This window comes from Falco peregrinus, chromosome 4 (genome assembly GCF_023634155.1).
Source record: "Falco peregrinus isolate bFalPer1 chromosome 4, bFalPer1.pri, whole genome shotgun sequence".
NCBI lineage: Eukaryota > Metazoa > Chordata > Aves > Falconiformes > Falconidae > Falco > Falco peregrinus.
Genome location: NC_073724.1, coordinates 59,835,603 through 59,851,979, shown reverse-complemented (window position 1 = coordinate 59,851,979; position 16,377 = coordinate 59,835,603). Strand labels below are relative to the sequence as shown.

Genomic DNA, 16,377 nt, shown 5'->3' with positions numbered 1-16,377 from the left:
ACCCGAGGGTACTGAGGGAGCTGGTGGAAGAACTTGCCAAGCCACTCTCCATCATTTATCAACAACCCTGGCTGACTGGGGAGGTCCCAGAAGACTGGAGGTTAGCCAGTGTGATGCCCATCTACAAGAAGGGCGGGAAGGAGAAACCAGGAATGTACAGGCCTATCAGTCTGACCTTGGTGCTGGGAAAAGTTATGGAGCAGGTCATCCTGAGCACCATCACATGACATGTGCAGGACAACCAGGGGATCAGGCCCAGCCAGCATGGGTTTATGAAAGTCGGGTCCTGCTTTACTGACCTGATCGCCTTTGTCACCTCCAAGACGACCCATGTAGTGGAGGAGGGAAAGGCTGTGGATGTTGTCTACCTGGACCTTAGTAAAGCCTTTAACACTTTAACACAGCACTCTCCTGGAGGAACTGGCTGCTCATGCCTTGAATGGGTGTACTCTACATTGTGTAAATAGCTCTCAGGTTGGCTGGGCCCAAAGAGTGCTGGTAAAGAGTTACATCCAGTTGGCAGCTGGTCACAAGTCGTGTTCCACAGGGCTCAGTATTGGCACCAGTTCTCTTTAGTATCTTTACTGATGATCTGGACAAGGGGATTGATTGAGTGCACCCTCAGTAAGTTTGCAGATGACACCAAGCTGGAAGGGAGTGTTGATCTGCTTGAGGGCAGGAAGGCTCTGCAGAGGAATCTGGAAAGGCTGGATTGATGGGCTGAGGCCAATTGTGTGAAGTTCAACAGTGAGAATTGCCAGGTACTGCACTTGGATCACAACAACCCCATGCAGTGCTACTGGGCTTGGGGAAGAATGTCTGGAAAGCTGCCTGGTGGAAAGGATCTGGGGGTGCTGGTTGACAGTCAGCTGGAGATGAGCCAGCAGTGTGCCCAGGTGGCCAAGGCAGCCAACAGCATCCTGGCTTGTATCAGAAATGGTGGGGCCAGCAGGGCCAGGGCAGTGATTGTCCCCCTGCACTCAGCACTGGTGAGGCTGCACCTCGAATGCTGTGTTCAGGTTTGGGCCCCTCACTGCAAGAGGGACACTGAGGTGCTGGAGCGTGTCCAGAGAAGGGCAACGGAGCTGGTGAAGGGTCTGGGACACAAGTCCTGTGAGGAGCAGCTGAGGGAACTGGAGTTGTTTAGTCTGAGAAGAGGAGACTCCAGGGGGATCTTATTGCTCTCTAGAACTACCTGAAAGGAGGTTGTAGGCAGGTGGTGGTCGGTCTCTTCTCCCAGATAACAAATGGTAGGACAAGAGGAAATGTCCTCAAATTGTGCCAGGGAAGGTTTAGATTGGATATTAGGAACAATTTCTTCACTGAAAGGGTTGTCAAGCATTGGAACAGGGTGCCCAAGGAAATGGTTGAGTCCCCATCCCTGGAACATATTTGAAAGACATGTAGATATGGTGCTTAGGGACATGGTTTAGTGATGGACTTGGCAGTCCTGGGTTAATGGTTGGAATTGATGATCTTAAATGTGTTTTCCAACCTAAATGGTTTGATGATTCTATGATTCTACTTAAAAATGGCTGCCTTCATCAGGTAAAAATAATACATATATTTTAAAACTTTTATCTTTCTTACTTGACAATATTATAAAGAACTTTATCATGACCAGTGAAGTTTCATTTCAGCTGCTCAGTCTGTCTGTGAAACGTTTAAAAAGTGAAGTCAGCGCTGCAAAAGCCAGATTTTAGGTGTATGTAGCCCTTCACACCACATAGTGTTTTGTGTGCATTTGAGAGAGTTCCATCTCTGGGACAAGAATGTTAAAACTACTAGTGTACAAAATCCTACTAGTGTACAAAAGCAGGAGATAGCCAGAAACAGAAAATAAAGGGGGGGAAAAAAAAAAAAGAGACAGAGAGAGATTTAATTGATATCATGTGACATCAGTAATGTGTAAATGTCATCAGGTACTTTTAAATTATTACTGTGAAATGTGAGGTAGGCATGAGAACTTCAGTTCTGACAAAATGAATATGTTGATAGGAGATACAATGTCCGTTGTAGTCTAGCAACAGGATGCTAGCACATTTTGGTTTTGCATGGTTATCTACTTGAAGCTATCAGTATTCTGTGTGTGTGTATATATATATATGTATACATGTATTTGTTTGAATTACATTTATGTGAAAGATCACAGGTTTTAATCCAGATACAATAACATCTCATTTTCTCCAGCTTAGGTTTAGGTTTGTGTTTTACATTTGGCATCATTTAGTATCATGTAGGTGACAGGTGTGAAAATATGAGAATAAGTAAATGTGACCAGCAACTCAGTGCTCACACTGGATATTTTTCAAAGTGCTGCAGGCAAGTAAGATTCAGAACATAAAGCAGCATGTATAGTAGCAAAGAGAAAGAAAGTGATTCTTTTTTGCACTGCATATGGTACATCAATTTATAGAAGATCCAGGGTAGATTAAAACTAAGAAACTTAAAATATGCTTTTACCCTCAAACATGGCTTCAGTTTTTTTAGTAATGTAAAAATCGGCAAGAATTGTTGAATATAAAATGTTAAGTTAAATAAGTATGATTTAACTTAATGTATTATTTTGTTACTTTTCAGCTCACTGAGAAATGTGGAAGAGAATAGTTAAATCATTTATTCATGTGGGTTTTGTTATGTCATGGCCAGGGCAGAGAGGAAAGATTTTTATACTCAAATTACATTTTCTATATATGGATATAAGTGACAATGTGAGGCTAGGAGCAGAGGAAGCAACCCTGAATTCTGGTTAGATATTCCAATCAAGCCACAGCCAGTTGCTAATTTAACCACTTAGCAATTTTGTTGTATCCTGTGTTTCTAATTTTAAATCTCTTCAGACTGGAGGCCACTCTTCCTTTTGGTTATAGACTGCCTTGCTTATCTTCCTTTTAAAACTGCACTTTGACAACTGTTTCTTTCACTAGCAATGCTGACACAAGCACTCCCTTCTATTTGTTCTTGCTTCCATACTACATTTTCTTGTGGCTTATGGAGCCTTGCAATGGTCTAGGCTCAGCTGGAGAACTAATCCCAGTTAAAAATAACTCAGGCAGATAAAAAAGTGTTGAGTTTTAATGTCACTTGCTTCACTTCACAATCTCTCAAGCAGCTGAGCTGACAGATTTGAGGGAACTGGTCTGGGCACTGTGATGTACACACAGGGTTAAAAGAATACAGCCAAAAATAATTTTCATTAAATAAGTCTCAAATGCTTGAGCGGTTTCCTTAGAGTGTTTAATCCTTTTCCCATTCACAGTCCCAGTGGATTTAATGATATTACAACTGCTTTACTTACAACTTCTCTTGCCAGTCAGTAGCAGAACAGGCCTGTTTATTTGATGTTTCTTACTGACATTAAATCATCCATGTAATGACTGATAAACAAAGATATGAGTAAACTTGTTGATAAATATAAATAAACATGTTCTATAAATATATACTGAAGTCTGATTAAATGTTGATTAAGCTTTTACAAAGCCAGAACACAAAAGCATATACCAGTTCTTTATTGAAGAATGAAATAGCAGAAGGTTTTAACCTTTTCTTTTTTCCAGGCGTAGAGCTGAATTCATTGCGCCAAATGAAGATACAGAGACCTATGACAATGCTTACAGATGTCCGACAGCTCATATCAAGTGGAGGAACTGTGAATCAAAAGAATGATGAAGGAGTTACCCTGGTGAGTGGGAATATGTAATCATCACCCTGAGAATATGCGTGTACCGCAGCTCTATACTGGTGAGCACATTTGCAAGGCAGCTCTCTTAAGAAGCAAAATGATGTTATGCAAGATTTTCGTTCTCATCTGGCCTTTTGAAAATAGATAATATACCAGTGCCTTGCATCATACAGATTTTAAAATAGCCTAGTGCAACATCTGTGTCATAATGACAACTTTCATTCTCTGAGCCACTGAATATGCAATACAAAAATTACTAGCAAAAAATATTATTAGCGTTGTAGTTTAGAACTGCAGCAGATACTTGTGGTCTCTGACATTCTCTCTAAGAAAGGGCCTGAAACATCACTCAGTGAGTCCTGTTTTTTGCTCTTCTTTTCTGGCTGAGCCAGGCTAAAACACTGTTTCATGACGCTATCCCATCTTGATGCAATGTAAAGAAACATCCACAATATTAGTGGATAAGTATTCCTTCTCCCAAATTTGCATGTTATTTGTAGTCACCATGTTTCATTATACTTTTTTCTGCTAATAGATCTATCCATTTGTTTTTTCAGGATCACTACTTCTTCAGCTCTCAAATAATTTTAATATTAATGTAATTAAATAATCTTAAAAATAATGTATTTTTCCCTAGATAGCATGTCTGTGGAATGTTCCCTTTGCATATAAAATCTTCAATATCATTATCAATCAATAAATATTTACCAGCAACATTAAGATATGGAATTGTAGAATGATTCTATGATTCTGTGATTCTGTGAACGTTAAGCTATTGAATAACTTTTAAAAATTCTTCTGTTTTTTTTTCAAAAAATGTACTAAAATAATTAGAAACACACATGTTACTGAACATTAATCTTATTATTTTCTTATTATTATTTCAGCATTTATGCTGAATTAGATTGCCTGATACTGAATTAGTACACTGAATCATTAGTATTTAATTCCATATTTTAATACCTGTGGAGTGTTTAAACTATAACTGAAAAGGCGAGCAGCCTCATATTGCAGCTCATGTTGAGGCTGTTGAATCCAGCCACTGGCTCTGTCTATATAAAAGCTGTGACTTTTGTGGTGGCCACCCTAAGGTAGTTAACTGTATTTAAAAACAAGAAGGAAGCAGGGGAGGGGTGAGAAGAAACCACACAACTTTTAGTTTGACATACAAAAGCATTAATTTAACTTCCAGTTTTCTGATACATTTAAGCTGAACTCCAGTTTTCTGATACATTAAGCTAAGCTGCTAAATCACAGTAAAATACAAAGTTGTTCCTATTGTCCTTTGCTCTTATGGCTACTTTAGTCTGAATTGGTTTAGTTAAACTGAGTTATGAACTTATCTATCCTGTATAAAACCTTTTCTGTAGTTAGCTGGAACACTTGAAATGCATGTCTGAAATATGTTTAACAGTACTGCAAAATACTAGGACAAAATCATTGTGGATAGTTATGTTTCTGTTATTTGCTTGATGGGATGTTGACAAAGGGGACATTTTTTGCATCAACAGTTTTTATGTTGAACTTTGATTTTTTGAACTTCTTTCATAGTCTTGCAACAAGTAGCTACAGAGTGGATTATTTTGCTTTTGTTTGAGATTTCTATTATGTGAAACTTTTGTCTGATGAACTGATGGGAAATCCAGAATTTGTTGAACTACTCTGTCTCTATTTATGGGTGTGGAGTCAGCCAGTCTGTGCTAGCTTTAAGTGTATCAGAGGGTTCTGGGAATAGTTTTTTGTTGCTCTACATCTATCTGTACAGAGAAAACAAGTATCTCAACTGTAACTAGCAAATGAAATTTGTTTTCTCTTGATAGAATATATCTAAGCCCATGTGTAAGTTAAGATGAATCAGGCAAAAAAATGATGCCTTAAATGTATCAATGCACACATTCTCGTAGATTCCTAACACCTACATATGTGCACATGCAACACAGACACAGGATGATATATGGTAAAATTAATTTTTCTGCTAAATTCTCTGGTAATAATTTTTGCTTTGAAACATTTCTGTCATAAAATATTTCCTTTGTCCTATGAGCTTTTGAACTACTCTAAAATACATCTGAAATAGATGTCAAATTGATACCTGAATAGAAAAAGTAATTTCTGCTGTTAAAACAGAAGAAAACCTGAAGCTATGACAAATTATGGGGAAATTTTGAAGGTTTTGTACATTTGAAATGAGAGCATTTCTAGCATATAGAATTGGTGTTCTGCCCCCAGGGCAGGTGTTCTGGTCTCTTTGGCTAACATTACTTCCAGGGGAAAAAAATCATGTTGAGTTAGGCTATGTGGTTTGGGGATACAGGTTGCCACCAATAATCTCAGTTCTCCATTTCTGCAATCTTCCTCAGCCCTGTTCTTACTGACTATTGACAATTGACTCCTCCTGACCAGGGATAAGCAATCATCTTGTGCCAATTTCCAAATGCAAATTTTGTCCTGCTTAGTCCCAAAAGTGGAGGGAATGGTTGAAACCATAGCTGAGAACCATGAGAAAATAAAGACCGCTAAACTGTAACCTGGCTCAATCTCATAATGTGAAGTATGTGCCTCAACAGAGTTACTCACCAAGCATAATAAACAATTTCCACCAAAACCTGTAAATGACAATTTTTTCCTGATGTAGGATTTCTTATTGCATTTTCCTCCTTTATTTGATTATTACCAGAGTAAATAATTTGTATTGCCCTACTATATCTTTCTCTGTGATCACTTTCTCTCCTTCTCTCCTCACAAGTCCCGCTTGGTATTATATTGCTTTTGTATTTATTTTACATACTTGCTATTTGTATTAATTAAATAAAAAATAAAATCTATCTTGTTTTTGTTTCATTCTATAAATACCATTTGTAGTGGAATTGATAGCTGATATAAACGCCAAACACAAATAGAGCCTTATAGTAATATATATAGTAATATACTGAAAAAGTTAATGTCTGTTTTCTCAAATCAGCCATTAACAAAGGTATTTTCAAGTTTTTTCTTTCCTCTTCTTCCCACTACAGTTTTCAGTACTTTATCACTCATACTGTGTTTGCTACCCAGAATGACAAGCCATGAGCAAACACAGCTACATTTGAAGTTGTCCCTGCTTTAGCAGCAAGTTGTACTACTTGACATCCTGAGTTTTCTGCTGACCTGAATTTCTGTCATTCCGTTATTTCATTTTCCACCCACTCTCTGTTCCACTTTGACTCTGAAGTTTACTGATACGAAAAATCAACCAAAACCATTAAAACAAATGCACTTAAAATAATCAAGTATCTAGGGAAGTAATACAAGTAAAAGAAATAAAATCTCTGGTTCAAAACTGAGAAAGTATTTTTTGTGACTGATTTGGAGCTGCAAACTCAATGGGCATGGTTTGATTACGTATTAATGAATTTATTTTAGAGTAAAATAAAGTCAGCTTACATCTGGGATATTTGAACTGCCACAAAAGAAAGTTATGTCTAGGCCAAACTCTGTTGAAATGTATGAATCTACCTGGGCTCATGAAGTTTGTGCACGTGTTTGAAAGGATGTTTGCTTGAAATAGTATGAAAAGTATCTAGTGAGAATAGATTGTTTTAGTTCTCAATAAGTTAACATTCTTTTTTTGTTTTGGCAGATTCTTTTAATAAATGATTAAAAAGATTCTGCAGTGGTTTTCTAGTCTGTTGTTCTTGCACGTATATTTTGTATGTGTTGTTATGGTGATTTAGCCAGTTAGGTCTGTGGGGCAGCCAAGATACACAATAGCCCATCATGGGTTTTTCTGAGTTCTTTAAAATATTAAGAAACTTTCATATTGCAGCTGCACGTGGCCTGCGCTAATGGATACAAGAATGTTGCATCTCTGATAGTGGATCATGGGGCTGATCTCAATGTAGTGGATAATCAGTACTGGACACCCCTGCATTTAGCTGCAAAGTACGGACAGGTAAAGCATGATTTTTTTTACCTACTTCTCTCTTCTCTGTGGTAGTCTTCTGTAGCAATAGCAAATTTTGCAAGTCAGGAAGACTATTCTAGTTTTAGTATGGAAAGCTTACACTTTCCTGTACTATAGGTGGCATCTCAAATGACAGAGATCATTTGAGAATAAACATTGTAAAGCTATCAATCCATTACAGCTAATGAAAATCAATCTACCATCAACAGTAGTTTGTCTCCAGCAAAAATCAAATATGCACTGACATTTGAAAGGGAGACAAAAAAAGCACTTTTTTCAGTTATTTTCTTATATTCTGATGCCAAACTCTTATTTATAGCTAACTTTTTTGCTGTCTATATTTCTGTGGATGAATGTCCAGGATTCACTTATCACAGAAATTGTAGTCAAAGTTTTCTAGTCACTAAGCGGAAGGGTGCCCTGGGTTTGCAATTTGGAGGCCGTGCCTAAACATGACTTGTGCCTCTTAATAACCTACCTTTTCACTTTTCCTTCATCCTCACTTTCCCCAGACATGCTCAGTGAGCCTTTTTTACAGTCTGACCACTTTAGGAGAGCTCCCCACTGCTCCCACTGACTCACCTCATGGCTCACAAATCACCACTTACCCACAGGTACCTTCCAAAAACGTCTCTGATACATCCTAGCTCAGCCTTCTGTGGTCCTGGCCTTTCTCCTGTCAGGTCTCTGCTGCACCTCCTGGAAAACTCCTCCCTTCCTATCTTTGTCCTCCATCAGGAGGGGTTGGACCTGCTCTGCCATGGACACAAGACTGAGCTTCCCAATGTTGCTTTGAACTCTAAATACAAATTGCTTTCTTCTGTTCAGATTCCTACTGATGGCAGGGCTATCCTTCCTGATGCTGTGATTGTAGGTGTACTGAGTTAGTAAAAAAATGCTATGAATTGTAGCTGTCAAGCCATTCCCCTGTTTCTTTGGTATTTTCCCATCTTGAAGTGCCAATTTCTATCGCCATCAACCATGCTTTTAAACATAGCTCAGAATGGCAAAAAGTTGTTGATTCTAAACAGAAGTCTGTTTTTTTGGGTTTTATTTTTTTTGTGGGTTTTTTTTGTTTGTTTGTCGGTGTGGGTTTTTTTTCTTTTTCTAAAAAATATAAATTAAAATCCTCACAGACTTCTGGAGTTTGAACTTCATAGACAGATAATTCTGATCTCAGTGGAGACAGTCCCTTTCATTTAGATGAAACTGTAGCCAACGATTAAAGGAGAATTGGGATTTTTGTTCATGTCTGTTTCTGGTATCTCAGTTACTTTTTGGTACTCATGTGAGTAAACCTGTGAGTTACAAGATGAAGGTGCTGAGGTACAAGAGGCTGGATGTAACTGATATTACTACACCCTTAATGATCTGAATATGAAGTCAAGATGGCTTTTTTTGTGGGGTTTTATTTTTATCTTTTGAGTCTTTCACTGCAGGTGCTCCATGTGTTAAGATTCAAGGAGTAGATTCTAAGCAAGCCAAAATGTCTAATGAAAAGCAAAAAAGACATATATATTGGTAGACAGATGTAACTGAAATACTCATGCATATATATTATAATTCACCTGTTAAACTGTCTTCTTTAGAAAACTGATACATACATATTTTTAGATTTTTAAAACCATTTAAGGATACAATTCAATGCTTAACATTATATATTGATTCATGTCCCAAAATGGCTTATATGTATTTCCTTATCACATGTGTTCTTATTTTCATTGAATAATTAGCTTTCAACCTCTTTTCAGACTTCAGAAAATGAATAATACGCTTTATAGCAATAAGATAGTAAAAATGGAGTCAAAACAATAGTAAAAATAAAAGTCTTTGAAGCTAGTTAGTTCTGCTGGGATATAGATTTCTCCTACTGAGATACCCTGTATCTGCTCTTTTACAGTGTATGAAAGCTCAGTATATTTTCATAATAGAGTAAGTTATTGGTTTATGTATGTATGGCCTGAAGTATACCCTCAATAATTTCTGGAAGGTTAAATTTACAGAGAAATTTTTTTCAGCAAAAATATACTAAACTGAAGTTTTGTTAGCAAGTGAGGCATCAGTGACATTTTGCATGTGCTGTAGCTCTATTTTTCTCATCCCATCTTGTCCTGTGCTGTCCTGCAGTTCTACTGCCCTCACTGATCCCTCTGGATCCTCATGTGATACTGCAGGCTGGCACACATACACTCTACCTGTGTTCAGACTCCAGTAGGGCAAGAAAACTCTTATTCAGAAGTCAGGTTATTGCAGTGATGTAATCTTGAGCTGGAGCTACTATTTCTTGCATGTCAGGATGGCTTATGAGTTCAGGCTTTGTACTGTATTATTGTAGTTATACAATGGCTATAAGTCTTTTCCAGTGTGAAGCCACTGGTTTCATTGAAAATAACTTGGAAGAACTGACTTGAAAGGGCAGGGGAAGAACTTCTCTTTTGTTACGTATGTGTAACACATACATGATTGCAAAACTAACCCTGGATGACTTGAACTGCTTTCTTTGTCATGAAGTTAGGTATTTTTGTTTTTGAAACAGTCCTGTGCATGTAAAGTTTGTAATTGAAAGTGGCTAACAGAAAAAATGTCTTTCCTTTTGAAGTGTTCTGAGAGCTCAGATTGCTATTTTATGAGATGATCCTTTTTGCTGACTCTTTTGTGGACCTTTGTCTCCCTTTATAGTCCAGATGACGATGTCAGTGATTCTAACTATTCTAGGTGTTTTCAGCAAGAAGCCAGGGACCAGTTGTGCTAGTCAATGTACAAGCACTATGGGTACATACATGTGGTGGAAGACAGAGGAATTAACATTGTGCTCTTCCTCACTAAAAATAAGAAAATATAGAGCAAATATCTTCCCTTTGTACTGTTAATGAATAATACAATTTGGAGATACTTCATTATCATTAAAGATGAATATGGAGATAAATATGGCTTTTATGTAGATTCTCTTTGTAAGAAACAAGTAAATAATTTGAATTCCTTCATAAGAGGGATTTATTGGATGTCAGGGAAAGTATTTCATCTGGAAGCTAAATCATCAGGTGTTTTAAAATTTTCCTTTCTTATGATGATAGTTTTGAAACACCTTTTAGCTTTAGTATGAATTCATGTGCATATCATATTTATAATTTCATTTTGAGTAATTAATTATAGATAAATGTAAGCATTACTACTACTTTGGGAAAAAGTAGCATGACAAATGGAAATAACCTTAGTCAAGATATGATTTGGATAGTCTGTTTTAAATGAAAATATATTTATGAGGGAATAGTTATTTTCTAGCCAAAAATAATGTTCCCTGAGAAAGTCTTTAATATAAATTCTGGACTGTATCCCTTATGGTTTCACCCTCTTGTAACACATAATTGTGGCAGGTTTTTTTAAAAATTCTCTCTTGAAAAACGCACTACAGTGATAAATCTGTACGTTCTACTAAAAGACTAAAAAAAATCTATTTCATTTTAGTTTGATGTTCTTTTCAGTTCTTTAAGAGGATTTCTTTCCTTCCAGGAATGTGTCTGAACAGAAAAATAGCCTTTTCTTGTCTTGTAGCTTTTCTAATAAACAATGGTTCTTTAATGACAAGTCACAGAAGTTTCAAAAACCCTGTTCTAAACCATTGTTGTTTAGTAGTTTACTAGCACTGCTGCTGCAATACCTGCAGCCAAACCCCATCCAATAGATAATTAATATTATATTCCATAAGGACTGGTAGTTTTCCTTGTTTATAAAATGCCTACAAAATTCATAGTAATTCAGATACATTTTTTGTTTGGAGAAGCTGATTACTTTAATAAAATGCAATTGGATTAGTTACACAAATTAAACGGTTTTTCAAATATTTTGGACCTTACATACATACATTTTGCATACTAACTTATGAAAAAAATTGAGTAGGGATATTCTAATGAAGAAATTGTTACATAGTTTTAAAGTGACATCCAGACTCAGTTGAAGGACCTGAGCTCTAAACATACAATTTTATGTTTGCAAATACACAAAATACAAAAAGTGAGAAAATTTGGCTATTTATAAGACCATAACAATAATAGATATGTTACTAATTTACTTTATCTGAAAAAAAAAAAAAGAGAAGAATCTAAGTTTTAAATTTATAATGAGAAAATTTAATTTTCATCTGTACAGGAGGAAACTTGAAAAGAATAAAGGTACTGCAAGCTTCTTATTACAAATCTCAATTTGTAAATTAATACACAATATAAGTGGATTGCAGAAACCTCATTGCTCCATCTTCCACATTAAATTATATGAGAAATTAGTGGAGCAAAGACACATTATCCTGAGTGAGCTAAGCATGTGAAAGACAAAACACCCACACCTTATAATGAAAACCTGGCTTGCAGAGACACCTGGGTAATGGCAAAACCAGTTTTATTTAGGATGGGTTCTTCTCAACCAAATTTAGCCAGCTACAACTTAAATACAAAGTCAAAGCTTTGTCTTGTGTAATGTGAAGGATCACATCTAGAGTGCAATTCAGACAAATCTAGGAGGTGCATTTAAAATAGGTGGGATGAATTATTACTTGGACATCTGACCCTCCAAGATTATAGAGGTCACAGGCAATTAATATATGTTAGAGGTGTAACCCGAACATTTTAAATATTTACAGGAGGAATCCAGACAGAAGCATGGGGCAAATGGGCCAAAGGATGGGTCAATTGCCCACTGGATGTGCGTAAAGCTGCACAGAGTGAATCCTACAGAGGGAGTGGAGCTAAATACTTCGAATAATGATCTTATCAAAAGCAAACCTATGAGTAGGTTGTTGCGTTATTTCCAAACAGGGATTGAGTAAGAGTTGTAAGTGTCACCGTGTATTAGCTGATGTTAAAAAATATAAATCTGTACCTATCTTCACATATATTTGTAAAGAAAAGCAGTCTCACAAATAAATTTACCATCTAAAATTTGCTGCAACAGTATTAGTGCAAATACTGAAAAAAAGCATGGGTGAATGATAAATGAATTGTCCTATTAGTGCCAGTCTGTAGATCCGGAGTAGAACATCCTTCTTGTATAGGAGTACAGGATATTACTAGCGAGTTTGAAGGATACGTACAGGATATGGCTACCAAGTATAGAATAAGGAAACTGAGGCTACTGCCTGGACCTCAGTCTCTCTGTTTGTAAGATGAGGATGTGCTTTGCAGGAACAGATTAGGTTACTAGTGAGTGCAACAGGCTACTAACTGAAATACTACCAGCTGCACACATTAGAAAATAATGGTAATAGCATTTAAAAATGGGCATATTTTTAAGAAAGGCTATTCTGAGTTTCTAAGACTGTTGTCATTTTTCTCCCTGTAACTATTAGGGCTAAAAGCAAGTTTTTATTTTTAATGCATGTTGAGATTCTAACATTTTACCAAAAAATTAAGGTCAGAGTTGCTTACCTTAATAGTTTTACCTTAATAAAATGATGGAATACAATCACCTGTTTGACACACATGCAAAACTCCATCAGTGACACACAAAAACGTCTTCAAAATAAACTGTGCAGGCAACAAAACTAGCCTCAAGAAATTAGAATATGCCAGGGTTGCCTGTGTAAATTTAACAGCCTGTTTTTAGACATATACATTCTTAGTGCTGCTATTGATGGCAGTTTGAACTCCCTTGTCTCATTCACATTCAGCATGGGGAGTACTGTTGTGTGTGTATATATATCTGTATCTATATGTGTGTGTGTGTGTCTGCTGCCTGTGCACAACAGATTGGGGCACGCCAGAGTGGGGCACACATTGTCACTTGGGTTCCACACCCCTCATGCTGGCACTGATACCAGCTATGGAAAGGTGACTTGTATTTCTCAGGCTGGCCCCCTAATTTGCATTTAGCACAGCAATCACTTTGTGAACAGCTAGTAATCTGGCACTGGTAGTGTTGTCCCTGCTGGACATCTTCCAGACTGCTGTGATCAGGAGAGCACACGCTCCCCCTCCCCATGGTGGGAATAGGCTGCAGCTCTGACATTTGCCTTGGGTACTTTGGCACAATTCCCAGGCACAAGCTGTTTCTTTGTTGTTTATCACAGAAATGTCACCTTTCAAACCAGCTATCAGAGGCATGCAGGTCAGAGCTGACACCCCAGTAGCTTAAACACTACCTTTCACAAAATTTCGTCCTTAGGGGATGCTGCCTATGTCTAAACTGCTAAATTGCTAAATAAAAGAAGGCTAGGGATTAAACCAGTCAACAGTCTGGCTCACATTCATATTGTTTAGAGATAGTTTCCACTATAGAATATTAGTCTTTTTTATAGAGAGCTGGTTGAAGTGGTCCAAAGCAGAGTCAGGTACAGAGCTAACAGTTAAGCAGTGTGGATTATAAAAGACACTTAAGGTTGCTCCATTGCACTCTCTTACTTAGTGAGACAGATTTAGCCTCTGGCTTCGAGGTTTAGCAGTTTCATGATGTCAGAAAAAAGGATAAAAGAATTGTGGAACTGCTGACTGTACCTCTCCAAGAGTAACTCCTACTCTAGCAAGGTTTTCTTCCCATCAATAAATTTGAAATATGCCAAATAAATAAAAATTGTTTAGAGAGGTGAGATGCCTACCTCATGTTTCCTAGCATGTTACATACATCCTGTGTTACTTTCAAAACTTATGTGTGAAATTGCTATTCTGTAAGTATATTCTCAACAGATATTTGGTTGGCTTGTTTGCTCGGACTGAATCATGCACCTTTATCTAGGTAGTTCATCCAAACACAGCATTTCTTTCAGACCATAGAAGGGACTCTGTGCTACTTGCTGAAGTCTGAGAGAACACACCTTATTACTATGTGACCTAATTTGCTCATCATTACAAAAAACACATTAGTCATTTGACTCAGCTATGAACTGTAGATTCATTTTCTTTTCTTGTAAGTGCATGTAGACCTCAAAATAATAATAAAAAACAACCTCACATCCATCATTACAATATGCTTCAATGCAGGTGGGATATCTCAACTCATTGTAGGAAATGATATTTAATCTCATTCAAGTTTAATCATTGCTGAAACAGTTCCTTTGAATACAGTTTCTGGACTTCTGCAAACACATTCCACAAATGTTTTCAAATGAGCGGAGCCTAAAAAAGGGGGTGCTTGTTCAGTATTTTAAAATTTATTATGTAAAAAAAAATTAAATAAAAAAATAAATGAAAAAAATTTAAAAAATTAAAAAATAATTAATTTAAAATACTCAGGGAATATATATTTTCCCTGTCAAGCAGTTGGAATCTTTCATTTGTGGTCAGAAAATCCTCTAGAGAATGTTTTCTCCAGACATATCTCACCCTGTTTTCTTTAGTCTTTTTGTTCATCTTTGGCATGTGTAATTGTACTCAGGTAGAAGAGCAGCATTTCCCTTCAGACCAAATGACACTCATTTTCTTCAAACAGAGAGACCACTCTGGGATTTCTGCCTGTGATATTCTTCTTTCAATATATTCAGAAGGTTTCTAAAAATGATGCAAATGCTAATTGTGGGTACAGAAGAGTAAGGCAAGAAAAGCTAGACTCACACAATACCGAATAATAAGAAAATAGATTTACAAGTTCGAACTTCATATACAGACCGGGGCAACCTCAATTTACAAAATTGTGATAAAATTTGCAGTGTTTGCATGTATGTTTTTAAAGCTGAGATGTGCACAGACTATACTATATACTATCTGATTATTGTGGGATCTTAGCAAGCAATATGAATTTCATTTTCCTTGAAATAGCAGCTATAGTGACTTTCTCTTATATATGAAAAAGAAGTCTAATAAGACTGTTCAGGCACAGACTTTGAGAAGTGCCTCAAAATGATCCTCTGTGTAGTATTAATATGTAACTAGTAGGAACATAACTTATAAGCATCTTTCATCACAAGATCACATGATATTTCTCCCCAATTTATTTTATTTTTTCTTGGTTTAGCTTCCTGGTGGATTAAAAAAAAGAAAAGTAGCTTATCAGTCTTGAAGTCAAGATTGTTAAAGTCTTTACTTCAGCTGTACAAAAAACTTCTAAGTAACCTTTTTCACTTGCTTAGATAGCTGAAAATAGTATTCCGTTGTCCTTTATTTGAACAATGTATTCCAGAGATTTAAAGGGCATACTCTTAGGCCATGTAGGTTAAACATGCTGACTGCAGAAAAGTAGTGGTGACTTGGGGAACCTGGGTTCCATTCCAGGCTCTGTGTATGAACAGACACAGTCTTTACAGTTCATTCCTCCCACACATAACCTTATTTGTCCCATTGACTCCGGTCTGTTCCATTCTTGTCTATTCTGTTGCCTTATTGTCCCATTCATTTGACTGGCTTCATGTCCTTTCCTTATGCGTCTTATTCCAATCCTAATTTCCTTGCACAGCCAGTTTCTGCCCCTCCTCCTCTCCCTGGTTCTCATCCAAGCTTTCTCTTTTCTTTGCTTTGGCTTCACGCCAACCTTCCTGCCCTTCTGTTGTACTTACCCTTTTTTCCTACTTGCTCACAGTCCCAATCTCTCTTGTTCAATCTCAGTGTTTTTTCCTCACCATGTCACTTTCTTCTTTCATTTTCTTTTTCTGCTTAGTCTGTCTCTACCTACATCCTGGCTCCTTGCATGTTTCCCTTTTTCCCTTTCATTCAATTTATTTCATGCTGTTAGTTCCAAAGTCCAGCGTTTTATCCATGCTCTGTTCTATTTTTTCACCTCCACTCTCCTACCCTGCTGCTAGTCTCATTCCCACAACCTACTTTTTCTAATCTGT

At 36.9% G+C, this 16,377-nt stretch overlaps 1 protein-coding gene across 3 annotated transcripts in view; it reads left to right on the top strand.

Annotated features, from left to right (window-relative positions):
* MYO16 (myosin XVI) overlaps positions 1 to 16,377 on the top strand; it is a 412,120-nt gene that overhangs the window by 182,386 nt on the left and 213,357 nt on the right. For all 3 annotated transcript variants that reach the window (XM_055802518.1, XM_055802516.1, XM_055802517.1), the window contains exons 6-7: positions 3,558 to 3,682; positions 7,488 to 7,613. In XM_055802518.1, coding sequence (XP_055658493.1) covers positions 3,558 to 3,682; positions 7,488 to 7,613 — 251 coding nt within the window. The remainder of the gene's footprint in view (positions 1 to 3,557; positions 3,683 to 7,487; positions 7,614 to 16,377) is intronic.